At 34.0% G+C, this 27,931-nt stretch overlaps 2 protein-coding genes across 7 annotated transcripts; both read right to left on the bottom strand.

The window, feature by feature from the left end:
- Nucleotides 1–308: 308 nt before the first annotated feature.
- LOC126600473 (protein ZINC INDUCED FACILITATOR-LIKE 1-like) lies at nucleotides 309–6,376 on the bottom strand. Of its 5 annotated transcripts, none has more exons than XM_050267036.1 (18): nucleotides 6,050–6,376; nucleotides 5,574–5,614; nucleotides 5,391–5,451; nucleotides 5,206–5,308; nucleotides 4,982–5,084; nucleotides 4,822–4,875; nucleotides 4,671–4,733; nucleotides 3,822–3,871; nucleotides 3,631–3,706; nucleotides 2,976–3,182; nucleotides 2,765–2,852; nucleotides 2,529–2,614; nucleotides 2,148–2,300; nucleotides 1,810–1,854; nucleotides 1,610–1,698; nucleotides 1,307–1,350; nucleotides 1,146–1,220; nucleotides 309–539 (listed from the first exon to the last, which is right to left on the bottom strand). In XM_050267036.1, exons 1-18 carry the CDS (start codon nucleotides 6,192–6,194, stop codon nucleotides 487–489), a joined length of 1,536 nt encoding a protein of 511 aa, XP_050122993.1. In that variant the 5' UTR covers nucleotides 6,195–6,376; the 3' UTR covers nucleotides 309–486. The 5 variants fall into 5 exon arrangements, with proteins under 5 accessions (XP_050122993.1, XP_050123024.1, XP_050123009.1 ...); XM_050267052.1 differs by having other exon boundaries at nucleotides 311–539; nucleotides 2,148–2,255; nucleotides 6,050–6,374; XM_050267067.1 differs by lacking the exon at nucleotides 2,148–2,300.
- LOC126600503 (protein ZINC INDUCED FACILITATOR-LIKE 1-like) lies at nucleotides 929–19,648 on the bottom strand. 2 transcript variants are annotated; one of them, XM_050267078.1, is made up of 18 exons: nucleotides 19,232–19,648; nucleotides 18,739–18,779; nucleotides 18,565–18,625; nucleotides 18,371–18,473; nucleotides 18,146–18,248; nucleotides 17,992–18,045; nucleotides 17,843–17,905; nucleotides 16,870–16,919; nucleotides 16,681–16,756; nucleotides 15,902–16,108; nucleotides 15,703–15,790; nucleotides 15,345–15,430; nucleotides 15,108–15,215; nucleotides 14,741–14,785; nucleotides 14,542–14,630; nucleotides 14,165–14,208; nucleotides 13,931–14,078; nucleotides 929–1,085 (listed from the first exon to the last, which is right to left on the bottom strand). In XM_050267078.1, the coding sequence occupies exons 1-17, from the start codon at nucleotides 19,374–19,376 to the stop codon at nucleotides 13,990–13,992; spliced, it is 1,452 nt and encodes a 483-aa protein (XP_050123035.1). In that variant the 5' UTR covers nucleotides 19,377–19,648; the 3' UTR covers nucleotides 929–1,085; nucleotides 13,931–13,989. The 2 variants fall into 2 exon arrangements, with proteins under 2 accessions (XP_050123035.1, XP_050123043.1); XM_050267086.1 differs by lacking the exons at nucleotides 929–1,085; nucleotides 19,232–19,648 and having other exon boundaries at nucleotides 13,967–14,078; nucleotides 18,371–18,451.
- Nucleotides 19,649–27,931: the final 8,283 nt, after the last annotated feature.

Raw genomic sequence — 27,931 nt, 5'->3', positions numbered from 1 at the left:
GAGAATGGGTCGTTTTAGGCAATCTCACTAAATTAAATTTTTCATAATTGTAATAAATACTTTTAGAACAAAAAACAATAAAAAATAAAACATTTATTAATCATTTAAAAATGAATTTGGAGTTGCTATCGAATTTTACAGCAACCACCTTTATTGTCAATCCACGTCATGTCACATAAGAATTGGTTCAGTAGGAAAAATTAATATTGTCTTTTTTACTGTTATTGTTAACGTGGACATTTTGACATCTCTCGTAAAGATGATCTTAGTTGACTGACCAGTTTGTACCGCCTTTCTAAATTTCTAATATAGAGGTGAGACCTAATTGCAGCATCGACCCCTACTGTATGATACCAGACGACAGTGCTAACCTTAAAGCAAAGTATAAAAGTGTCTCCACTTGGAAACCAAATGCTTTTTTCGTCTCCGCAACCAATGAATCTTCGAAAGCGGAAGCATGTAGAGTGGCGGTAAAGCCACTTCAAATTACTCTCGACGTGATACGACTCCTGCACGATTTACTGAAAGCGTAAATGCAGGTTCATCAGCCAGGTTATGGCCATTACAGTAAGAACCTTACTCCGATGCTCCGAGTCTCCGAGCTTTATCAAGCTTAAACCTAGTCGTCGTGCAGTGACAAAATGAAATGAAAAGAAACTTTGGAAGTAGCATTTGAAAACAGATATTAGGAACAACTTAGCCTAGCTGTTTACGATAATGGTATTTAGAGCTCCATCGTGACAATGTTGGGGAGTTTTTTCATGAAGTCCCATGTTGATTCGGGTCTTCGTTATTTCTTCGTTATTGCTTTATGCTTCCTATTATAAACACGGCGTTTTTGTTGCTTGACAGTGAAGTTACATATGCAGGAACTGTTTCTTGCGTGGCAATCTAAGTCCCGTTTGCATACCATTTTAATCCAAGTCCCTTTTGCACTCAAAATCGCTCGATCGCACCCCTTTTATCTAAGTCCTTTCTTATGTTTAATAATGAGGATCATATCTAATATTCCTACTAAGCTATATCCTTGCTAGTGTGGCCAACTATAATGCATACAATGATATGCCCATAATTATGTTGAGGGAGTTTCCTTAGACTTCGACATGAACTTCCGTATACATGGATCTCGATCTATTCACGTAGAGTGAGAAACGGCTTAAATGTCATCAGAACTGCAATTGCCTCGACCACATTCAAGATGAAGAATATCATCTGGCTTCCTGCAATTGAAAATTGAAGCGGTTATGTTTCTAAACCATGCGAGCTGTCAGTAAATCCACGATGAAAAGTTGGTCAAGTACGATACCAGGTAGGAGGGCAGCATCCCGACGTTTTTGTGCCCAAGAAAACCTGTTGAGACGAAATCATGATTAACATAAGAAAGGACGATTTTTGAATTCTTTACGATGAGATCATGCAATACAAATTTCATATCATTGGTAAAGTGTAAGGCTTGTAAACTCGCCTTCACCGAAAAAAAGTATACTATTGAACAGTATCAACAAGAAACATCGTATAACAACATCACGTCAACTCCCAGTTGGCGTACTTACTAGAACGAATATATGGATTTAAGCATCGCCCATAAGTAAAAGAAAGCTAAACTTACAATGCACCACCAGCAGCTGGAGCAATCGCCTTGAACAGTGACATTGCTGTCATAGAAAGTCCATTAGCTGCGCCTCTTTGTTTTTGGTCCTGTTGTTTAATCATGGCCAAGTTACGACACATTTTCTATTGAAGATCAATAATCTCATGACTTGAGACGAGGGGAGAATTTTAAACCAGTTAATTCGAGAAGAAAATTACCACCGCTCTGTTTTGAAGGATGAACATGCCGGTTATAATCGTGATCTAATTGTACACAAAAAATTTAAAAGTTAGAGCACAACACGTACAAGAGAAGATAATTGTAAGCAATTGGAAGCCTTTTGATATCTTTTGTCGGTACCAGCGAGTATTCCCCCGAAAGAAAAGTAAATAAAAATTGACAAACTATATATCAATTTCTATGGAGTAGATAAAAGTAGAGTTTTGCTTTCGTAGCTCGTATTATGATTAATACACTGAATGAGGGGCATTCATGCAATGATGCATACAGTGTATTAATTAAAATGAACTCTAAAGTTATGGATGGATGCACATACAGATATGACATTCTTCAGCACAGATGCACAGTTTAACAGCACAAAAAGGGAGAGCCCGGACAACATTGCTATAAACGGGTAACTTGACAACAGGGGTATGGATATAATCTGCACGCGAATGAAAAAACCATGAAGATAAAAATTAGGGGTGTGCTGTCCACACACCCCTTGTTAATTTATGTCCGTTGATCTTCTTCAATTCATCTGATCGACGGCCGAAAACTAAAAAGGTGTGGGAGAAGTAAAAAGGGGTGTGTGGATATCACACCCCTAAAAATTAATATCAGTCACCAGGAATTAGGTCAAAGGACAATTATTTGCAAAAAGAACTAGAGTGCAGAAGGTAGTATACTGCACAGGGAACAGGAGCGGAAAACTTACCCCTCCAACGCGAGCAATCATAACAGGACCAAGAAGCCTTTCAAAATATGGATATAGAGTAATTTGGAAGACAAAAAGACTAAAACCTACAAGTTGATTAAGTTGTCAGCCATTGTTCTGTATATGTAGTTAGTCACATATCGAAACAAGCAGAGACCGCATATAAAGCAAATATCCCAGATATGTTATGCATATCATAATGTGCTTTAGGAACATGTGGAAATATCAAGTGTTACCAGAAATTGCAAGAACTTCACCAACGTCCTCAGTTGTAAAGCTCAAACCACCAAACTTCCGAGGACTCACGGCCCATAATGAGAATATCTGTTTTAAATGAATCATAAGAAACACATAGTATCACTTCAAGTAAAAGAGAGGAAAAGGAAAAGGGAAGATGCTGAAAATTGTACTATACTGTGTTAAAATGAAAAAACGCACGGAAGTTACCTCTGCATAAGCCATGTCATGAAGTGAGAAAACACAATAAACAATGATTGAAGACATTAAGGGCCAATTCTTGAAAAGGTTTTCTTTAGGTGTTTGTTCTTCAGTTTTTTGCTTTTCATTTGCATCAGACCCACCAGATGCAGTTTCCAAAGCTTCATAAGAATCATCGTGTAATCTAGCTTTTCCGTTGTGCTTGTGTAAAGTTTCCTGCAACCACCAAAATACGGAAATCTTCTGTTAATACGTATAGTTTCAAAGAGTACTTAATGTAAACATGTGCTAAAGATGAACCAAGCATTACTAGTTTCTCTCTTCTTGGGAGATTGTCAAGAAGTTAAATTCAAATAAAGAGTGAAAGACAAGATGTCTGAAATCTTCTCATTCACGTATAAATAAGAGGCGTGCTAGGATGAATGAGTATAGAACGCACGGAGTATATGATTAGAAAATATAATATAAGAATGGAACTTGGTATTAACAGGTACTTTTCATTTAGGAACTGCGTCTATATGTAATGCAGGACAGTAAGGGAGGCCTGCATTCAAGATTTCATGGAGGCATCTATTGAGAAAAAATTATAAGAGGCCAAAAACAGCAATGAGGAAAAAATAAAAGAGATTTATCAGCATAAAGGAATATATACTAAGATATGTACCGGAAGCCAGAAAGAAATAATGGTTACTCCAAACGCTAAAGCCGATATACATAGGCAAGGCAAGAAATACGGAAACCTGCACAAATATTTCACATTATATATGGAACATCATACTGCAACAAATAAATAACACAAAAACTTCAGAAATTTGACAATCCATTGCAGTATACTTAATAAGTAGCCAAACTTACCTACCAAATATAGAGTTTTGGGAAAATATACTTGGATATTTGTCTGCTGGCTGCATATTGTTAGGTACATCACATTAATAATCTAGAAGACAAGACGCTAAGCAAGAGAGAGAGAGAGATCAACCAGGAAAAAATAACAAAGAAATAGAATAGTTTCTTCTTTAGTGTCCAATAGCTCTGAATAGTCATCATCTTATACAGACATGCTGGCGCAGCAATAAGATCGTTTTCGTATCCCACAACCTTAAACTCGCAGGAAACAGCCTTGAAATACTAAAATCATCTGCTACCCCATAATTTTCACTAAGCGTACTCGACAGTGAGCCACTATTTGCTCTATTTAGCCTATTCCTTCTAAAACCAACGTTCTCACACTCTAACCCCTGTACTAATTCAGAACCGACTGGGACACCTCATGCTTGCTTTCAGCCTTAAAATTAATTCCCATGTGTTAGTGATACCACATGCGCTTCCCATGATTTTTGCTGCAGCAAGTTGCAGCTTTCGTGAATTATTCATGTATGTGGTTGTATAATGACTGTCGAACATGTAGTGTTAAACATATCTAGTTCTACAAAAGAACATGCATTGAAACATTCTCTGACTTTTCCGAAGTATCATATTTGGAATGGAGCTAGTTATTGTTGTTCTTTTTAGAGGATTAAAGAAATTAAGTTGTCTAGGTAAAGGCACATCAACGATACACCTCTTCCATCATTTGACACATATGGAGTCACAAAAAGTTTCATTGAATGGTCTTGCTAAACAATTAGCACGACAAAATACACGCACACTAAGGGATTTTCTGAAGTGTGGTTCCTAGCGTGAAAGTACACGAGGTAGAATTACCTGGGCCAAGAAACCTCCCAAAGCTGGGCCAATGATCAATCCGATACCCCGGGCTACACTAACCTGATAAAAAAGATGATAACTCTCAATGTTGATGATGTAGAACATTTATTAAAAGAAGCTGCAGAACCCAGAGGCCAATGTGGCTTACTGTTGACATGCTTAAAGCTTGGTGTTCTTCTCGGAAGGCTTCACATGCGTATGCCTGGTCATGCAGTTAAATCATATATTCTAAGTAACGGGGACATTACATACGTGGTTGTACAGGTGCAATGACATCATTAATAATCGTACATGACACGATGTAGTACCTTAATCGGCCCAAGCGAACCATTCAAACTTCCAAGAAGAAACCGTGTACAAATAGCCATCCAATAGTTTACACTGAGTCCAAATAAAGTGTTGAAAATAACCCTGAGCCAGTAAATGGTAAAAATAATTTGTAAATACGCAGAGAAAAGTGTTGAAGAAAACAGCCAGTGTTAATTGCCAAATAATCAAAATGAAACTCAATTGCAGAATAGAAGTTACTAACACTGCAACAGTCCCTATAATTATGACAGGCTTCCGACCATAGCGATCCGCCACCATTCCCCACAAAATTGATGTCAGAACTCTGCCAAGCATAAATGAAGCCCCTTCACAATGTACGGAAGTTCTTAAAGGAGGAACGAAATGGTGAAGAATATGAAAGTTAAGTAGTGACGATCATCAACTCACCTACATATCCAGCATAGTAGCCAATGTCTTCCTCTCTTTTAGCAATATGCAAATCCCTGATCTGCAAAACAATAATTTGGAATCCTGAGATACCAAATCGACTTCAACAGGTTTTGAAGGTTGCATTTTTTTATAAAAGTTTAGAAATACAAGTAACAACAGTATTAATAAGTATGCACCCACCATAAAATAAAGGAATGGAAAGAGAGATGATACTGGCAGCGCTGCAAAACGATTAGATCAGGGTTAAACCATTTTAAAAAATTACTCCTCTACTAAACAAGTCACTAGCACGCCAAAAATGGGGAGTGTAGCTACAATGAAGCAACCTAATACCCATAGAACATGGAAAAATAGAAGGAGAGTAGGACTTGGAGGCCAAACATTTTATGCCTACAAAAGGCCAATAATCACACCAGCATGGGTTGAAGATAGAGGTTTGAGATCGTTCTATATTTTAGAGGCATTCTAAACAAATACTAAGTTGAGCTTTAGAGTTATTTTTTGCAGGTTCCCCTTCCTCCCTCATTGATGGCAAGCGAAGATGGTGTCTAAACCTTCTCAATAAGTTTAAGATTACTTGTTGATGGAGAATTAGTATCCAAAATTTTCCGCTCCAACAGATAAATAAAATCAGAAAGGAAAATTTTTTTTCTTACCAGATGAAAGAGCAATAAGCCATATAGAAACAAGCATTTTAATAGGAAGGCCTCTCTGCAGCTCTTTACGCTGTTCCACTACACAGCCGGGACACTCGTCATAGTAAACCTTCTTCAGCAGCGTCTCTCTGCACTCCTCAGCCATGGTTCGAACGATCAATCGCTTCGAACCCGAAGCCCAGAAAATTGGCTCTCTGAATCTGTTTGTTTCTGTTAGAAGCTGACTGATTAGGAGTAGGAGGAGACGTAAAACTTTTTGTCTTCGTATACGTCAGAATTAATATTAAGATGAAAAGTGAAAAAAATATCATGGATTGCTAATCATGTTTTGAGTCGGGGTTGGCTGCTTGGTTTGCAATTGACATCATTGCAAGCGTCAACAGGAGAACACATGTATACCCGCAATTATTGGCTGTCATGCCAATGAATTAATAAAGAGGAAACTAATAAAAAGGGTTAGAAAAATTTTAGTTTTAATAAAAAATCACGTTATAAGTTTGTTTAATGATTAACGCAAGACTTCTATTAAAGTAGTCCAACTATAATAAATTATGATTTATCGATTTTATCCTTAACTTTTTTAGGTTGAGTTACAGATTTTCGTCGTCAATGAAGTTCATTATTATTTTGCAGACCTTCTTCTTTTTCTTTGAAACAAAAATATAGATCCTCATACTATTTAATTTATATTTTGTATTATTTCGTCGAAATGTGATTGTCGTTATTATTCATAGTGTATTCGATGTACTGTTTTTCATTTTTTCTTCGTCAATGGAGTTCATTGTTTGTTTCTCCATAATATAAATTTGAGATCTGCATGCTATTCAATAATAACAACGGGTTGCTGTTTCTGGACTGTAAAAAATAAATTGTTTCTGGATTTTAAGTAACATTATTTATGGAATCTAAGTTACTGTTTCTGGAATCTAAGTCACTGTTTATGGATCCAAATGAAATAGACACACGGTTTCTTAAATGTAAGCTAAAAAAGAAATAGTGAAATTCTCTGTATTTGAATTCAAAGCAAAATAAGCACCATGTTTCTTAAATATAATCAATTGATGCATAAAGAAAAGAAACAGTCAAAGGTTAAAACATAGAATGTTTCTTAAATATAAGCACCATGTTTTTGAAATGGGGGAATTCAATTTGATAAGAAGACAAGGAGTTATTATGGCGGTTTCGTGCTAGGTTGAGGTTGGTGAAGAGTCAGAACGATATCGAATCATTCAGGGGTATTTATGAAAGTGTAGATTTGTAGTGGGTTGAGCTTGTAAGTTTGACTATTGGACAATAGGTTTGGATGATTTTTTATTAAACTTTGAGCCATTTTGATTAAATTACATTTTGAGATGATTTTTGATTAAATATTTATTGGTCCAAACTCTTTTCATTAAAGCTCTCTTAATAAAGAGATGCATAAGTTTTTTTCTTCTTGTATTCTTATTTTATTGTCATGAGAAGCCACATGAAAGTGTACCTGTACTACAAAAGTTGTTATTTTTTTGTCAATGTACTGTAAAAGTTGTTTCCTTATAGTCAAAGTGTCTTAGAAATTTTGGAAGCCTATGTGAAATTTGTAAAAGGTCACTCCTTAAAATAGTTTTCCAAAAAAGAGTAAGACAGGGTATTAATGCTTGAAAGTAATAGTTTAATCAAAACAAACTTTAGAACTCAATAATTGTAAGTTTACAAATTTCATTAAATAATAAGTAAAAAGAGCTACAACATAACCTCCCCTAAATAAAAAAAAACATTTCAATCTTAAACAACCAAATATAAGAAAAAAAGCTTCAAAAACTATAAATTTAAAGTTTCACTTGAATATCTAGCATTATTATATAATAAAATTGAAAAGAAAAATCATTTTTAGGGTGTTGTTATTGATATTCTAAATAGCTCATTGTGCACTTCAAATGTTTATATTTGGAAAGAAAAAAGTTACAATACAATGAGATTTTAAAGTGTTAATAAAAAAAACTTTTTTAAAGTGTAACATTTAAAGTTACAATACAATACATTCAGTATTCTTGGCGTTACCGTAATTAATTTTTTCTTCGGCTTTAGAAAATAAAAAGCACGTGGTATCTTTTGATTGAGCCAAATCAAAAAAGTGAGTACCCAAGTGAATTACACCGGCTTCCAAATGTGAAGAGTCCCAACAATTTTGCCATATATATTTAGGGAATTGCTATTGAAACTTCAAAAATTTCATTTTGCACTCCAAACTTTTTATAATTAGAAAGAAAAATACACTTGTAAGGAGTGTCAAATGAGATTTTTGAAGTTCTAGTAACAGTTCTATATTTGGGAAGAGGGTTGAATTTCGCCACGTCATCAACAAAGCTCAGTCCAACAACAGTTCCTACTCCGCTAATTACAATCCTAATTGTGTTTTGCTTTCTTTCCTTGTCGTATCAACAACAACGACTAACACAAATATTATTATTTTATTCTCATATATCTACACATTATATTTTATTTCTCAGACTGGTAAATTTTGCAGGTTCATTGGATCTTATATGCTGACTTTTTAATTTTGTTCCAATGATATTTTAATATATATTTTATTGGGAAAAATAATAGACATGTTAATTAATTGAGTATACTAAGTAAATCAAACTTTTAAACCAAATTTGTATACTAATGGATGTGTCACCAATAGGAAATAAACACATTAATCAACACTTAAGTAGTAATCTAATCATCAACAACCACATCATTTGAATTACAAAATTTTGTTTTAAAATTTAATCTCCTTAGCGTTACTTTAATTGATTTTTTCTTCTGACTTTAGAAAATAAAGAGTGGTATCTTTTGATTGAGCCACATCAAAAAAGTGAGTACCTAAGTATTTTTCTTTTCTACATGAAAACAACTTTTGTAGTACATTTACAAAAAAAACATGGGCAGCTTTGGGGGAGGGGGACCGAAAAGTGAATTACACCGGGCTCCAAATGTGAAGAGTCCCAACAATTCAAAAATCTCATTTTATACTCCTTATAAGTATATTTTTCTTTCTAATTGTAAAAAGTTTTGAGTGTAAAATGAGATTTTTGGAGTTTCAATAGCAATTCTCATATATTTGCTTGACAATTAGGTCAATCATTTACTACTAAACGCCAAACTCACTCACTATGTAATGGACAAATTCAAATTTCTCTCTAATATGTGATTGAGAAGAAAAAAAAAACCCCTAAAGTGACATGAAAAGTCCTAGATATACCATATTTTAGGAAACGTGGTATATCTAATAAGAAAATGATTTACTAGCACGAGTGGCCCACGAACGAAACAAAAACGCGTTCTTATTTTATTGGCATGAGACTTCTCGTGAAGCTGTACTCGTGTCATGTAAGTTATTATAAAAAAGGTGGGTACTACTTGTATTGGTAGGCTGTACTTTATAACAAAAAAGGTGGGCACTAGGCTCTACTAATGTGACAAAAAACGCTAAGTACACTATATTTTGATATGCGTATCATATTCTCTAATAGAGGTAGTGTTAGGTTTCCAAACATATTATTGAGATTAATTTAATTTGAATAATTAAATACATTGCAAAAAAATAAATAACATACAATTTGTTATCCCAATTATATATTTGATTAGTTGTATTTGATAAAACAACAAATAAAGAAGGGCCACTTGCATGCTGCTTGATTGGATCATCCCCATGCTTGCAATTTTCGTCTTCATGATTGATCACGCAATGTTCCCCAAGTGTTGAGCATCTAGGCGTATCCACACTGATAGAACTAGCGATGGATAATGGAATGATTGATTTGAGGCGTTAGCAATATCTCTCAAGTAGATCAATGTAGGATGGATGACACACAAGGTGTTTTTATTTTAGGGCTTTTCTCTCTTTTCTCTGAGGGGATAAAACTTAACAACTTTTGCATTGCATATAAGAGAGAAAACCTAAGTAGTATATATACTCCTTGCCGTCCCCTTTAGCCGCACCCTAAAATTACGTCAATGCTTTCACATATTATGGGTTCCGAAGAAGGGGGAATCCTTAGAATTACCACTGCTTAGCTTTCAAATTGTCTTTGTCCATCAAATGAAATATACTTCCACCTTTCTTTGAAACAATGGGCGCTTTTGATTTTGTAGGTGCTTGAAACAATTTTGTGACAGGCCTCGAAGGGTGGGGACATCCAAGTATCCGCTTGGAATCATGTCTTCTTAGGGTGTAGCGAACAAATAAGAATGGGTAAATTACATAGTAGCCCCTCAGGTTTGAGCTTTATTGCAATCTCATACAACATCTTTAAAACATTTCACTTTCATACCTCAAGTACTATTTTATTTCAATTTCATACAACCGTTAGATTTTCCATCCATGGATCTGTTAAATGCTGACGTGGCTGCCACATATATGACACGTGGCTGCCAAATGTCTGCCACGTGGCAAATAAAAATAATTTTTTTTTTTTTAAAAAAAACCTGAAATTGGAAGAAAAAAAAAAAAAAAAGGTCCGAACCCAGAAGAAGAAGAAAGAGAAAGAGAAGAAGAAGAAGAAGAAGAAGAAGAAGAAAGAGAAAGAGAAGAAGAAGAAGAAGAAAGAGAAAAAAAAAAAGTGGCAGATATGTTTTTTTTTTTTTAAATTAAAAAATTATTTTATTTGCCACGTGGCAGACATTTGGCAGCCACGTGTCATATATGTGGCAGCCACGTCAGCATTTAACAAATCCATGGATGGAAAATCTAACGGTTGTATGAAATTGAAATAAAATAGTACTTGAGGTATGAAAGTGAAATGTTTTAAAGATGTTGTATGAGATTGCAATAGAGTTCAAACTTGAGGGGCTACTATGTAATTTACTCAATAAGAATTGAAAAACTTGGTATTAAATAAATGACATCACAAATTTGGAATAAAAAAAATAAAAAAAGAGCAATGATATGCAGTAAACAAAAAGAAATTTCATATTGTAAAAAAACTTGATCACCTCATCTACATTTTTTTTTTAAACAAGCTGACATTAAATTTATGAATGATAAGGAGCAAATCAAAGACGGATGTTATAAACTTTCTTACTAAGAGAGACAACACAAAGATGAGCAAAAAAGAGTTATGACTGTAAGTAGTAAACAATATTTAAAAAATTTATATCATCAAAAACTTGATAGCCTTTTATACAACAACAATAAAACTTTATTCTACCAAGTGAGTCGGCACTTGAACGCCTTAAATAATTCACTATAATATATTATTATCTAATGACATCTTAAGAATGAAAGTAAAATATAAAATCTATATCATAGAATGAAAACAGGGGCGATAACGGAACTGTAATCTTATTATATAAGGAAAACTAATGAAAATGATTTGAAAATTTTGAGTTTTAACGATGAGGACAAAATAAATGGTAAAGTGAATAGTACCAGGATTGACTTTTTAGTGTAAAAATGTGGTTTTTCATTAAAGTGAACAGTCACGGGAGCTTTTCGTTAAAGTTGTCAAATTCTTGTTAAATATTTTTGTCCGTTTACAGATGCATGGGAACGAATTTAACATGTTTAAAATTCATACTCGACTTGTTGCCAAGATTGGCAAGTCCAAACATTTTTCAACCTTATTGCTCATATTAAGAGGAAATCATCTCAAATCAACCTAGATTGGATTCTCAGGTTGCAAGTAGAACTCTTGAACTTTCCAGAGCAATGTGGAACTAACCGATGTTGGTGGCAACAACCATTTTGCATCTTCGAACAGTTATCGTAAAGTTTGCGTATAAAGTTGTTCATACCATCGTGAATGTTCGATAAGAAATTCATGGACGATGACAATCTCAGTAGTTTTTGTTGGTAGCTCTGTGTCCCTCCCTATATTAAGTTGTTAATTAATTAAACATTCCATTCATTTCTTAGTATTTAGTACATTACTTTGAAACTGGTTCTGGACAAGACTTGTTTATATAATCGTTGTAGTTTCAGTCCAACACTCAAAAGGGATTAGAAGATTACACATTTTTTATCGCCAAGAGTCCATGAACTCGTTTGGAAGTGCATTTTAAAATGGATGAACACGTTTTTTGTGAAAATGTTTTTGAAACCAGTTAAAATGCAACTAAATCCTGAAAAAGTATTTGAAATGCTTCCTGCAAGAAGCATACGATTGGTACTTCTGGTAAGAAGCACTTCAAAGGCTTTTCGAATCCAAATTTTTTTTCTCTAAAGACGTTTTCAGTCATTTTAAAAACAATTCCTTTCTAGCTTTCACAATTTTATCCTATTTCCATGTTTTCCAACTTTCCCTCTACTTCTCTCTTCCCTCAAACCTCGCTCTTCTGATTCATACACTCACGCATCCACTCTTTCATTTTATTCTCCAGGTTTGGTGCCGGATACATCATACACAATTGCCAGGACATTTCAGACCCCGAAACCGAAACGACGAGCTGTTTTCGGTTTCTGTTCAAAACAAGAACCAAATACAATGTTGGGGAATTTAGTCATATAAAGTGCCACGCCGATTCGGGTCTTCTTGATTGCTTTCTGTTTACATGTGCAGGAATGGTTCCTTGTGTGGCAATTCAAGTCTTTTTTTGCATACCATAAGAATGTTGATCGTTTTAATCTTCAATCTCAACAGAAGGCCAAAATATGTAAGTACACTCTCGAAATTGATAAGACTTTGAGCAAGCCGAATACACTCAAAATCGCTCGATTGCAACCATAATATCTCACTGAATTGCAAAATCGCTATACATATTTTTTCCGAAAAGGATTATTCGATCACATATAACACCAATGCCAAGAATCTTTACCCGTACAATAATGAAGATCATATCTAATGTTCCTAATAAGCTATATCCTTGTAACAGAGTGTGAACAACCATAATGCATACAGTGATCCAAGGGCGAAGCTACGTAGGCGCAAGGAGGGGCGGTCGCCCCTCCTCTCTCAGGAAATGATGATCAGCAGCAACTTGCTGCCCCCTTTAGATCGTCGGAAAACCTACAAACCATCCATTTTCCTTCATGCTTCTGCGATGCGGGTGTCTGTTCTTTTGGACCTGGGTTTATGAAAAAGAAACCTAAAGCAAAACGGCATCGTTTCGGCGTACTAAAAAAATAGTAAGAAGCTAAAAATGGCGTCGTGTGATCATTGAAAGTTAAAAAGATAAGGGGACCACCTTCCATTTGTCTGTGTCCCCATCCATTCCAGCTTCAAGCCTTCAAGCCTTAGCCAGCGGCTTCCACTTTCCATTCCAAGGAGCCTCGAAGCCAACATCTTCCAAGCCAACTTCCATAGCCACTTTTAATGTTAATGTCTAATGTTTTTTTTTTAAAATTTAATTATCCCTAATTGATAGTTTAATATAAATTTTTGTTTAATTGATATAGAATAATTGATATGAATTGTATGGTTATTGATAAATGAATTGTTGATTATTGATGAATTTAACTGTTGATTATTAATTAATTGAATTGTTGATTCTTGATTAAATTAATTGTTGATTATTAATAAATTTATATAATTATTAATATTAATTAACTGAATTGTTGGTCTAATTAGTTATTACTTGTAGTAGACTCTACTATAGGATTAAGTGACTTTTTTTCTTTCCATTATACATTTAGTTAATGGAATAATACTATAAGTTATGGGGGAAGGACAATCGATGTTTGATCACCCGTTAGTTTGATAATTTTGAGTGATTGAAGTATAGTATAGCAAAAGATGTAGCATTTTGCCGTTATTGCTACTTTTCAAATGTGATTTTGATAAAGCGAGAAATGATGGAAGTAATGTCTTAATTGAGAAATGGTTTACTAATTGGACGTAAGGATTCGAAAAATTTCGCCCCTCCACCCAACAATTCCTAGCTTCGCCACTGCAGTGATCTGCCCGTAATTATGTTGAGGGAGTCTTATTTCCTTAGGTTTGGCATGAAATTCCATTTCCGTTTACATTGATCTCGATCTATTCATGTAGAGTAAGAAATGGCTTAAATGTCATCAGAACGGCGATTGCCTCAACCACATTCAAGATGAAGAAGATCATCTGGCTTCCTGCAATCGAAAATTGAAACGGTTATGTTCCTAAACCGTGCGAGCTGTCAGTAAATCCAGGATGAAAAGTTGGTTAAGTATGATACCAGGTAGGATAGCAGCATCCCGGCGTTTTTGTGCCCAAGAAAACCTGTTGAGACGAAACCATGATTAATATACGAAAGGAAGAATTTGGAATTCTTTACTATGAGATCATGCAACACAAGTGCACCGAAAAAAGTACACTAATTGTAAGGCTTGTAAACTCGCCTTCTCCGATTTACAATGTGCAATACTACTAGCAATCTACAGACCTTATGCAGAAAAAACCGTACGTAAAAGATATACACAAACTTATGCAATTGAACAGTATCAACAAGAAACATCGTATAACAAAAATCACTTCAGCTCCCAGTTGGCGTACTTACTGGAACAAATATATGGATTCAAGCATCACCTATAAGTAAAGGAAAGCTAAACTTACAATGCACCACCAGCTGCTGGACCAATTGCCTTGAACAGAGACATTGCCGTCATCGCAATTCCATTCGCTGCGCCTCTTTGTTTTTGGTCCTGTTGTTCAATCACAGTTAAGTTATGACACATTCTTTTTTGAAGATCAATAATCTCATGACTCAGAGAAGAGGAAAATTTTAAACCAGTTAATTCGAGAACAAAATTACCACAGCTCTGTTTTGAAGGATGAACAGGCCAGTTACAATCGCGATCTAATTGTACACAAAAAATTTAGAAGTTAGAGCACAAAACGTGTAACAGAAGATAATGCATGGTAAGCAATTGAGAAGCCTCTCGATATCTTTTGTCGGTACCAGAGAGTGTTCACTCAAAAGAAAAGGAAATAAAAATTGACAAACTATCAATTTCGATGGAGTAGATAAAAGTAGAGTTCTGCTTTCGTAGCTTGTATTATGATTATGTTTCTTGTAAAACATTTCATATCAGCTTCTCATAATTAATGATACGTCAGTAATGCAATGGTGCATACAGTGTGTTAGTTAAATTGAGCTTTAGAGTCATGGATGCACATACGGATAAGACATTCTTCACCACAGATGCACAGTTTAACAGCACGGAAAGGGAGAGCCCGGACAACATTGCTATAAACGGGTAACTTGACAACAGAGGTATGGATATAATCTGCACGCGAATCAATGAGTGAAAAAAAAAAGAAGATTAAAATTAATATCGTTCACCAGGAATTAGGTCAACGGACAATTATTTGCAAAAAGAACTAAAATGTACAGGGAGAAGGAGTGGAAAACTTACCCCTCCAACGCGAGCAATCATAACAGGACCAAGCAGCCATTCAAAATATGGATATAGAGTAATTTGGAAGACAAAAAGACCAAAACCTACAAGTTGATTAAGTTGTCATCCATTATTCTGCATATGTAGTATAAATCGAAACAGACAGAGACTGCATATAAAGCAAGGGTAGTGCTATTCACACACCCCATTTTGCTTCACACACACTTGTTAATTTTTGTCCATTGATTTCCTTCCATTCACACGATCCAATAGCCAGAAATTAAGAGAGGTGTGTGCGAGGTAAAAATGGGTGCATGGATAGCACCACCCTAAAGAAAATATCTCAGGTATGTTATGCAGATCATAATGTGTTTACCAGAAATTGCAAGAACTTCACCAACGTCCTCGGTTGTAAAGCTCAAACCCCCTAACTTTCGAGGACTCACAGCCCATAATGAGAATATCTGTTTTGAACGAATCATAAGAAACACACAGTACATAACTTCGAGTAAAAGAGAGCAAAAGGAAAAGGGAAGATTTTGCAAATTATACCACACTGTGTTAAGAGAAGTTACCTCTGTATAAGCCATGTCATGAAGTGAGAAAACACAGTAAACAATGATTGAAGACATTAAGGGCCAATTCTTGAAGAGGTTTTCTTTAGGTGTTTGTTCTTCAGTTTTTTGCTTTTCATTTGCATCAGACCCACCATTGGCAGCTTCCAAAGCTTCATAAGAATCATCGTCTAATCTAGCTTTTCCATTGTGCTTGTGTAAAGTTTCCTGCAACCATCAAGATACGGAAGTTTTCTGTTAATACGTATAGTTTCAAAGAGTACTTAATGTAAACGTGTGCTAAAAATGAACCAAGCATTACTAGCTTCTCTTTTCTTGGGGCGATCCTCAAGTTAAATTCAAATAAAGAGTGAAAGGGTACGAAAAACAAGTACGAAATATAAAGGACAAGATGTCTGAAATCTTCTCATTCACGTAAAAATAAGTTGAGGCATGCTAGGATGAATGAGTGTCGAACACATGGAGTATATGATTAGATAATATAAGAACGGAACTTGGTATGAACAGGTACTTTTCATTTAGGACCTGCGTCTATATGTAATGCAGGACAGTAAGGGAGGCCTGCATTCAAGATTTCATGGAGGCTACGTGATGAGAAATTTAGGCTAACAAGTACAAAAACAAAAATGAGAAAATAAGCGAGTTACGTTTTTTTTGTTTTGGGTCCAAAAAGCAAGTTATGTCTGTGATAAGCTAAAAAATATAAGAGGCCAAAAACAACAGTGAGAAAAAGTAAAAGAGATTCATCAACATAAAGGAATATATACTAAGATATGTACCGGAAGCCAGAAAGAAGCAATGGTTACTCCAAATGCAAAAACTGATATACATAGGCAAGGCAAGAAGTACGGAAACCTGCAGAAGAATTTCACGTTTTGGAACATCATTGTGGAACAAATAAATAATAAGAAAACTGCTGAAACTTGACAATCCCACTGCAGTGTACTTAAATAAGTAGCCAAACTTACCTCCCAAATATAGAGCTTTGGGAAAATATACTTGGATATTTGTCTGCTGGCTGCATAAAATTTGTTAGGAACATCCAATTAATAATCTAAAAGACAAAACGCCAAGCGAACGAGAGAGAGAGAGAGAGAGAGAGAGAGAGAGAGAGAGAGATCAACCAGGAAAACATAACAAAGAAACAGAATAAATTCTTCTTTAGTGTCCAATAGCTCGGAACAGTCATCATATTATAGACATGCTGGCGCAGGATAAGACCATTTCGGTATCCCAAAACCTGAAACTCGCAGGAAACAGCCTTAAAAATTACTAAAATCATCTGCTAACCCATGATTTTCACTAAGTGTACCCGACAGTGAGCCATTATTTGCTCTATTTAGCCTATTCCTTCGAAAACCAACCTTCTTGCACTCTAACCCCTGTACTAATTCAGAACCACTGTGATACCTCAGGCTTGCTTTAAGCCTTAAAATTAATTCCCAAGTGTTAGTGATAAAATGTGCGCTTAAATGATCTGATCCCCACTATTTTCACTGCAGCAAGTTGCACAGCTTTCGTAACCATGTAGATTATTCATGTATGTGAAAAAATGGTTGTATAACTATTCATGTGAGGTTGCTCTAGTGCTATGATGACGGTTGATCATTTAGTCTTAAACATATCTAGTTCGTGAGGCTTGAAAACCCCACAAAAGAACATACGTTGAAACATTCTCTGACTTGTCCGAAGTATCATATTTGGAATGGGATCTACCAAAACACAATCTGCTGTTATCGTTCCTTTTAGAGGCTTAAAGAAATTAAATTGTCTAGGTAAAGACACATGAACGAAACATCTCTTCCATCATTTAACATGTACAGAGTCACAAAAAGTACCATTGAATGGTCTTACTAAACAATTAGCACGACAAATACACGCACATCTGAGGGATTTTCTGAAGTGTGGTTCCTAGCATGAAAGTACTATAAGTAGAATTACCTGGGCCAAGAAACCTCCCAAGGCTGGGCCAATGATCAATCCAATACCCCAGGCTACACTAACCTGAAAAAAGATGATAACTCTCAATGTTGATGATGTAGAACATTTATTATAAGAAGTTGCAGAATCGAGAGGTCAATGTGGCTTACTGTTGACATGCCTAAAGCTTGGTGTTCTTCTCGGAAGGCTTCACTTGCGTATGCCTGGTCATGCAGTTAAATCATATATTCTAAATAACCCGGACATTACATACGTGGTTGTAGACTTGAAATGACATTATTAATATATGACACAATATAGTACCTTAATCGGCCCAAGTAAACCATTCAAACTTCCAAGAAGAAATCGTGTAGAAATAGCCATCCAAAAGTTTACACTGAGTCCAAATAGAGTGTTGAAAATAACCCTGAGCCAGTAAAAAGTAAAAAATAATTTGTAAATACGCAGAGAAGAGTGTTGAAGAAAAGAGCCAGTGCTTATTGCCAAATTATCAAAGTGAAACCCAATTGCAGAACAGAAGTTACTAACACTGCAACAGTCCCTATAATTATGACAGGCTTCCGACCATAGCGATCAGCCACCATTCCCCAAAGAATTGACGTCAGAACTCTGCCAAGCATATATGAAGACCCTTCACAATGTAAGAAAGTTCGTAAAGACACTTGTTAAGGAACGAAATGGTGAAGGAAATGAAAGGTTAGTAGTGACAATCATCAACTCACCTACATATCCAGCATAGTAGCCAATGTCTTCCTCTCTTTTAGCAATATGGAAATCCCTAATCTGCAAGCAATAATTTGGAATCTTTAGATAAAAAAGTAGACTTCAACGGGTTTTAAAGGTTGCAAAAATTTTAAAATTACAAGAAACAAAAGAATTAATAATTATGCACACACCATAAAATAAAGGAATGGAAAGAGAGATGATATTGGCAGCGCTGCAAAACGACCACCAAACAATAGATCAGGGTTTAAACATTTATAAAAAAAAGTATGAAGACGGTGCGGATATAAACATTACTTAACAAAAACGTTTAATCATTTGGAGTGTAACAAAGCAATCAAACTATAGGATCAGCAACCCAATTTACACGCAGCAACAAGTCTTTCTTTAATTTCATAATCTCCTGGTATAGTAGCTTATTCTAAAAGCACTTATAACTGCTTAAACCTCTAACATCATATTTCTGAATTTCCGTTCCAAGTTTTTAGTCTCAACATCAATTGCAGAGTTATATATTCATACATACACGTCACATCATTCACAGGAAAATTGAACTGTAGACTGTAGTGCAGCACAATGAGGATGAACTTGAAATCCCTTTTCGAATTCGGTTCAAGAAAAACGATAAAGAAAATCAAAAAGAAAAAACTGAAGTGCTTTTCTTACCAGCTGAAAGAACAATAAGCCATACAGAAACAAGCATTTTAATAGGAAGACCTCTCTGCAGCTCTTTACGCTGTTCCATTACACAACCGGGACACTCGTCATAGTAAACCTTCTTCAGCAGCGTCTCTCTGCACTCCTCAGCCATGGTTCGAACGATCAATCGCTTCAAACCCTAAACCCTTAAAATGGCTCTCTGAATCTGTGTTGATTCTGTCAGAAGCTGACTGAGGAGCAGGAGGAGGAGGAGATGTAGAACTTTTGGTTTTTGTACTCGCAGTATTAATATTTAAGATGAAAAGTGAATTAATATCATCGATTGCTAATCATGTTTTGAGTCGCAGTTGGCTACTTGCTTTGCGATTGACATCATTGCATGCGTCAACCGGAGACCGACATATATGCTGCAAGTTCATTGTTACGGGAAGCCACATGACGGTAAGCTTAACCAGTTTTTGCACAACCGGTTAATTTAATACGAAAAATAGTAGATTTTGAATCAATTCTTTTATCACAAGTTAGATTGTAATCGTGTAACACATTAACTGGTGCCGTTACAGAAACTGTTAAAATATCGTTTTGTCAGATCTCGACATTATGCACGACACTTGTTAACCCGATAACGAAACTACACAATCCATTGACGAATCGGGCCATTATCAAATCAAGTGTTAAGAACTTGTTAATATAATGAGTTTGACACAACACAATTAGTTAAAATATTACTATATATGACACGAACATTGTTATCTAAGAATCGGATCCCATTTGGATCCATCTTGTGGGGATCTCTAGGATTCTCACATCTTAACCATTCATCGTGTATTGTATGGTCAGAAATCATTTGATTTTTTTATATTTAAAATTAAACACAAATAGTATCTGACGAAAACTAATTGCACGATATACAATGAACGGTTAAAATGTAAAAATCTCTAAGATCTCCAGAAAGTGAATCCGAAAATGATCCCTTTCCGTTCATCTAGACTATAAAAATTCGTGTCCTTGCAAAAAATCATAATCATTGAAGGCATTGGATAACCAGCATGGAAAATGCGAACAAAATAGTATTATTAATAATGAGATGGAATCAAGATCCATGAACCTGCAAAATTTTCCAGTCTGAGAAATAAAATATAATGTGTAGATATATGAGAATAAAATAATAATATTTGTGTTAGTCGTTGTTGTTGATAGGACGAGGAAAGAAAGCAAAACACAATTAGGATTGTAATTAGCGGAGTAGGGACCTCTTCCCAAGCATTTGATTGTTGGACTGAGCTTTCGATGATGAAGGGCCGAAACTCAACCTTTTCCCAAATATTTGCTTGACAATTGACTCGTTTACGTCGTCAATCATTCACTACTAAAACGCCAAACTCACTTGTTATGTACTGGACAGATTCAAATTTTCCTCTAATATGTGAAATTAAAACAAAAATAGAGTAAGGCTATAAGAAAGAACTTATAAGGAGAGTGAAAGTTTCGCTGAAACCAAAAAAAGAAAGAAGAGGAAATGCCGCTCAAAGGACAGTGGTCATGCAAGAAGAAACGTCACTTGACATAGCAGTGTTTTTTTATTTTGTGAACTTTGACGAAAAGTTTCCGGTATTGTTTATTTTAATGGAAAACTATATCTTTACACTAAAAAGTCAATCATGATATTATTCACTTTACCCTTTATTTTGTCATTATCGTTAAAACATAAAGTTTTCAAGCCTTTTTTATTAATTTTTCTTTTTATTTTTCTTAAACCATAGATGACCTCATGTTGCTTCTTAGCCGTTCATTTCATCTTTAATAATGATTCAAGTTTGCTTTAATTAATACTAGCATTTGCTTTTTAGAAAATGAGAAGGAGAGAGGGAGAGAGAGAGAGAGAAAAAAAAAACGTGTGAGAGTGAGAGGTTTTTTTTTTTTTTGGTTTTTTTTTTTTTTTTTTAATATTGAGGGACTATGAACTTGTATTATATAAGTTGTTCTCAAAATAGGTGGACACTACTTGTACTAGTAGGCTCTACTAATGTGATAGAAAAAGAGAGATTATATTCACACACCCCAAATTACTTCTCCCACACCTTTTTAATTTTTTAATATTTTCTACACACCACTAGCACTTGATAAATAAATATTAAAATTTTAAAAATGTGTGGGAGAAGTAATTTGGGGTGTACTAGTTCCGCCTCTAATAGAAATATTGTACAATGTAGTCTACTAAAATATGGTTTACCTAGCATTTATCTACGTGACTGAAACTATTTCATTAGCAATAGAGATAAAAGAGTTTGTAACTCAAGTGGTTAAAACATTTATCACGTACTTCTTTCCCAAATAATGTGTATAAAAATATTAAAAAATGAACATCCGACCTAAAATCAATTGACAACCAAAGATATCCAACACTATTTCAATCACTCATTCAAAATTTTCTTTTCGATGTAGAACAAGCAACAACTTTGGAGTCGCAATTAGTACAGGTTATGATATTTGATTTCTAAAAGCAATTACAACAACGTGGTAGCTACTATCGTTATATCAAGTGGCCATGGGCACAGATTTTTTTAAAGATTCTAATCAAATGGCACGTGAAAATCCACAGCCGCAACAAAAAGTATTATAGTACAATAATTTACACCAAATTTGGTTGCTAAGTGAAATTGAGAGACTTTGGATCATCTAATTTTCAATTCATTTCCTACCCAGTCTCTATCTCATAGCTCCATGTTTGCTCTATCCATGTGAATTTGTTTTTCTGTTTTTTTCATAAATGAAACTTAAAATTTCAGAGCAAAAATATAGTAAAGATGTACAAAGAGATGAATTCTTTTTTCTCGTGTTTCTCTTTAGCCGTCAGCATCTATTTTTTGGACTTAAATTCTAACATATTTCACCACAAAGATTTATATTCGATTTTTTTGTAACAAAAATTATCTTTCAACTACCATATCACTGTGACGACCATTTATTCAAGTGGAGCTTCACAATATATTAGCAAATAAAAAGACAACAAATAAAACAACAACATGATGTTAATTGACATTGTCATAATTTGTTTGAGTGTGAATTACCTACCATATCATTATCTCCATTAATATGCTAGGCTCCAGCCAGCTCAAGACTGAAATGGTAGAGCAATTTGTCTTCACATAAATAATGCCAATTGACCGCAAAAACAGGGATCTGGGTCACCAAATAATTGAAGGATCCCCATTTGGAGTAAACAGTTGAGCCCTTGGCTTGCGTGTTGTCTGTTGCTCAAGTCGTTTTATTGTTTTGGTCCACAACATCATGCCACGAGCCGTAACGCATATGCCACGAGCCGTAACGCATGTGCCACGAGCACACGAGAACTATTTATATAAAAGAAATTCACTTTTTATTATTATCGTAGTGTTTCGTTCTAATAATGTCTTGTTATATGAAAAGATAAAAAAAATAAAAAAAACTTATCTTTATCTAAATCTCTACTAATTAATAAAACACTCATTGTCAATTAAAATCCTATGAAATTACTAATTTAACCCTCTAATTAAAACAGAACATGAAAAAGAAATATGGGGTAGAAATGTAATTTCACACAATCAAATTTTGCTTTTTTTTTTTTCAAAACCTTACCTACATGTAATCCTAACATATCTCTAATTAAAAATTAAATTAAAAATTAAAAATTAAAAAATTAAAAAAAAAAACTTCCCAATTCCCACATTCTCTATCACTCTTTTCCTCTCTCCTTATATTTCAAAAACAAAAATAAAAAGTTTTATCACACACTTTGTGTGTGCCCATATGCTAGTTATGTATTAATAAAATATTTTTGTCAACTACAAAATGATAAAAAGACTATTTAGTCTTATATCACAACAAAAAAATTAAAGGCAATAACTTAATTACACAACACAAAATTTTGCTATTTTTTGTTTAAGCATCATCTACAGGTGATTTTAACATTCCTTATTTTTTAAATAAATAAAAAAAATTATCTCCTTCTCTCCCCACTCCCTTCTTTCTCTCTTTATTCCTCTCCCCTTCAATTTTGAAAACAAAAATAAAACATTTCACACGTTTTTTTTGTGTGTGTGGGCATATACTAATTAATACCTTATTGAATTGAAAAGTTGTGTGACGATAAATTTGTTTCAGTAAGTCCTCACAAACACCATCAAACTTCTAGTGAAAAAAAAAAAGATTTAAGTTATTTTTTACATAACATACACAAAGTCTTTAAGAGAAAGGATCACATTTTATTTTAAAATGAGGATTAGTTGTGGGTTCAAACGACATCAAACTTCAATGATATAAACCATTAATTTTTCAAGTTGTACCTCATAGATCATATTGCAAAATATTAGCCAAATCAGAAATATTTGAGGCATCTAATTAAGTTCAAAGAGATTGACCAACAATATGGTTTAAGAAACAATGAAATTTCATCGTGACAATTAAATAAAAAAAATGATTTTGAATTGAATTAGATTTTGGTAAGAATAATCTATAAATCAAGATTTACAACATAAACTGTTTGAATCATTGAAGTTCAATCAAAAGTGGATCCCATAATATATAAAGGCATGTTCTTTGTTAATCACCATTCACGATTTCACGTGAATGAGTCGCATCACATGGACATGGTGGTCTCTTTATTTCTTTTTACTTATTAAAGTTGATGTTGGTTGCCCCTTTTAAATGGCGCATCTTATTGTTCTCATGTCGAATTACTTTTGATGTTTCGTATTATCATGATTTTTTTCCTTCTCTTTTTTCCCTCAAAATTATTAAATTAAGAGAGTTTTCATGAATTTTCTAATGAAAAATATTTAACGAACTTTTATTAATAACAATGACAAATCAAGAGGTAGTTATGGTATCGTAAATAAGTTGAAGTTTAGAGATGATAACAATATCATAAATAAGTTAAAATTTCACTGCAATATTGTAAGTAAGTTGAAGTTTGGGCATGGTTATTTCTCCGTAACCGACTGCATCTTAATAAATAGTTGATTTCTTCTTAAGAAATAATTGTTGGTGTCATCAAACTTCAACTTACTTAAGATTACTCAAACTAAAAAAAAAAGTTAACAAATATTTAGTAGATAATCTAAAGATATTTCTAGATAATCTAAAAATTTCTTAAGACTACTCCCAAAATAGGTTATTTAGCTAAAGGTTAATAGAATCTTTACTAATTAACCATATATCAGTGCCCAATTTTCTTTTAGAACATAATCAATCAAATATTTATAATAATTAGTCATAAATTAATGAAGCATATCACATGGGTTTAAGTTAGTTAGAAAATAATTATTATACCCTTATACTCTTCTCTGTTGACTTCATTTCTTTTCTTATGTTCTCCCCTCTCTGACTTTATTCATTCTCTCTTTTCTCCAGTGTAATTAGTAATTTTGCTTTCTAAGTTGAGTAAAACTTACTTGCCGTCACGGGGCAATGGCGCCCAAATACTTCCCTTGTTTACGTCTAAGCAAACCAAAATAAAACTAAGAGCAAGCAGAAGAAGGATGTAACAAATTCCAACAACTTACAAAGGTTTTAATCGTGGAGATTCTTTTCTAGGGTAGTGTCCATCAAAATCCACCTGAATTGTAGGTGCGTTTGCAAGAGTTTTACGATCATCAATTCAGAACCAGAAAAATGACATTACATTGCAGCGTTTGAATTCAAATGTAAAAATCGCACAAGGTGTGAAGCATAGGAAGCGTGTGAGTGATGAAAAAAATAGAATCATGAAACAGACACTACAACGTAGTGTCTGATTCAAAATGTAAAAAATGGAACTAGAAAACTGAATCAAAATTTAAAAAAAATAAAAAAAAAATAAAAAATAGAATCAGGAAACAGACACTACATTGCAGTGTCCGTATCCAAATGTCAAAATAACATAAAAAACATAACCAGGAACCGGACACTTCACTATAGTGTCTGAAGCCAAATGTCAAAAACAAAAATAGGAAATGCAGTGTCTGAATCTAAATGTCAAAGTAACGTAAAAAAATATAATCAAGAAATAGAGATTGTATTGTACTGTCTGAATCCAAATGGAAAAAAAACAGAATCAAACATGCAGTGTCTGAATCCATATTGACCTATTCCAAAATACAATGAGAAATAGGGTGTTAGTTGAAGTGAGTGCTAGTTGCAGTGGCAGATTTTGTAATTTTTTGTTTATTTTAAATGGATTTAAGTATCACAATATATGATTGAGCTATTTTTAATTAACATAAATATTGTTGATATATTGTAATTCTTTTTATTGATTTTATACAACCTACATAGAAACACATTTACATTAATATCAGGGACTTTGGCCAAAATTTGAAAACCACCAAGATTTTAGTCAAGGAACATTGGTAGTTAGGAACTGCATTCAAAATTTCTCTTTTAGAAAATAACATTATTTATTATTCAACACACATTTCTCATTTGGACAACAAAGTGACCGCCCCACCAACCACTACAAACACTAACCTTCTACCACCACAACAATTGTCACCACCGATGACGCCATTGCCACAATCATAACCCCACCACAACCGCCACCATTGCCATTGCCTTCACCGTTGTTGTTGTTACTGCCACCGCTAGCACAACCACAACGGTTGGTACCGCCACCACAACCACCACCACCTCTACCACCATTGTTACCTCTGTACCCTAACCACCACACCCCTATTGGCACCACCAAGATACCCTCACCATTGTCGCTAGTCATCACCACCACACACCACCATTACCACTAATGCCCCCACCACTGGTGTTGTCACCACCACAGCTTACCATGTCTATTTTTGTTAATGTACAAAATTATACCACTTCAACATTAAAATTTACTAAACGCTTTTACACTAATTTTCATAGTCACAACACTTATAGAAATACAGTTTATCAAATGCTCAACTACTTTATTTTACAGTTGATTATTCTTTAAGCACAACAAAGCAGTTTTTTTTTTAAAAGCACAGTAATCCCGAACTAACTCTTAATTTCTCCTATATTTTTTAATTGTGGTAAAATATATATATATATATATATATATATATATATATATATAATTTATGTTTGACTGCCCCTTTCATTATTTTACATGTTGGAAGCCTCTTTTACTTTAATCAAGTGGACCGGCCCTTGTAGATGAATGTTGTCATTGAACAATATCCTAATGTTTCCTCGTGCATCATGTGATCCATTATTTCTAACATTTTTTTTTTCTTCAGAAACGTGGGAAATGAATGGCTAATCACAAATGATCAAACCCATACAATTCCAAGGAATTAAGGTCTCTTTTGTGTCTGTAACTGGATTGAATTTGATAACTAAGGTGAAGGTTAAAATTTTGCCGAAGTTGAAGGGAAAAATGGATTAGTTCTCAAAGAAACTACTTGTTCTTTCTTATCCCCATAAAAAATAGGATTGAGAGGGATAAGTTTGTTTCATGATTAATTTCTACATTCAAATTTTGACAAATTTGAAAGAAAGAAAAAAATGCATCCATTTCTTCCTCCAAAAAAAAAAAAAATATATATATATATAATATGAGTTTAGTAAATTATCTAATTCAATCTAAAATCATATAATTAAAAAAAAAAAAATATATATATATAAATATGGATTTCACAATTTGAGAGGTTGACCAAAGGTTCTTGTTGCTCTTGGAGGAGCTCTACTAGTTATACTGTGGCCATTAGAAAATTATATGGCTAAGGAGGAGGAGATAGATCATAGAAGAGTTGGGTTGGAAACAAGAAAAGTTGGCATTGTAATTTTAGAGATTGTGAAACCATTCCTACTATAGTGGACTCTAAAGCCTTATTTGTGACTATTTAATATTTATGCAGGAAGTTTTTATATTCATATGCGTCTTTTTTACAAGTGCTTTTACTAGAAACACTGAAAAGTTTATTAACAATTTAAGTTCTTCTTGAAATATTATTTAATGGGGAAAGCATCTGACAGGTGCACGCTTCCGCAAAAGTGCTTAAATGATCGAAAACACTTTAAACATTTTTTTTTCACTATTTGAACAGTCATGATTAAACTACATCAATATTTAATATTTAATGTTGATTTCTTTATACAGAGAAAAACAAAAACAAAAAGACAAAAAATAAGTAAGAAAGGAGGGGACTGGACTGAAGATTGGTACTTTCTCTGAAAAGGAAACATTATATATATATATATGGAAGCCCTTCTTAAGAGGATCCAATAGTGAAACGAATTGGAGCATTTTTTAGGGGATACATACAAAGAAAAGAAATAAACTTTATACAACAATGTTAAATAATTTAGTTTATATCCAATCTAATGCAATGATCATGAATAAGAAGAATTTAGTCTATCATCCAAATCCTTCTCATTATGATTATATGCTAATTGTTTTTTAGTTATTGAACTTTTTGGATGTATATACTTTGTGTATTTTTCTACTTCTATTTTTTGCATTTTATTATTCTTTTATTATCTATAAAAGTATAGTTTTTTAGGTGTAAATAGGCACTTATTTACAAGATATATAATAAATTTAATAAATCCGCCTAGGCCGCTTAGCTGCCTAGGCACTAAGCTTCTGCCGGCTGTCCAACTAGCGGCCTAATGTTTTTTAGAACCTTGAATATAAATGGGCAAAAAGTATACAGAATCACTTAATATGAAAATAGTTTAGATGCAAGAGATTGTTACCCAATGTTGGCC

Source organism: Malus sylvestris, chromosome 2, assembly GCF_916048215.2.
Source record: "Malus sylvestris chromosome 2, drMalSylv7.2, whole genome shotgun sequence".
Classification (NCBI taxonomy): domain Eukaryota; kingdom Viridiplantae; phylum Streptophyta; class Magnoliopsida; order Rosales; family Rosaceae; genus Malus; species Malus sylvestris.
The sequence above is the reverse complement of the archived record's forward strand: the minus strand, read 5'-3'. Positions and strand labels throughout refer to the sequence as shown.

What these genes read in the sequence shown, in the direction of transcription:
- LOC126600503 (XM_050267078.1), bottom strand. Translation starts at nt 19,376, where the DNA reads ATGGCTGAGGAGTGCAGAGAGACGCTGCTGAAGAAGGTTTACTATGAC. An exon ending in ATGACATGGCTTATACAGAG is followed by an intron (nt 15,791 to 15,901) that starts GTAACTTCTCTT and finishes CGTTCAAAACAG; the next exon opens with ATATTCTCATTATGGGCTGT. An exon ending in TGAAGTTCTTGCAATTTCTG is followed by an intron (nt 15,431 to 15,702) that starts GTAAACACATTA and finishes ATCAACTTGTAG; the next exon opens with GTTTTGGTCTTTTTGTCTTC.
- LOC126600473 (XM_050267036.1), bottom strand. Translation starts at nt 6,194, where the DNA reads ATGGCTGAGGAGTGCAGAGAGACGCTGCTGAAGAAGGTTTACTATGAC. An exon ending in GTTCGCTTGGGCCGATTAAG is followed by an intron (nt 4,876 to 4,981) that starts GTACTACATCGT and finishes CTGCATGACCAG; the next exon opens with GCATACGCATGTGAAGCCTT. An exon ending in CAAAACTCTATATTTGGTAG is followed by an intron (nt 3,707 to 3,821) that starts GTAAGTTTGGCT and finishes ATATTTGTGCAG; the next exon opens with GTTTCCGTATTTCTTGCCTT.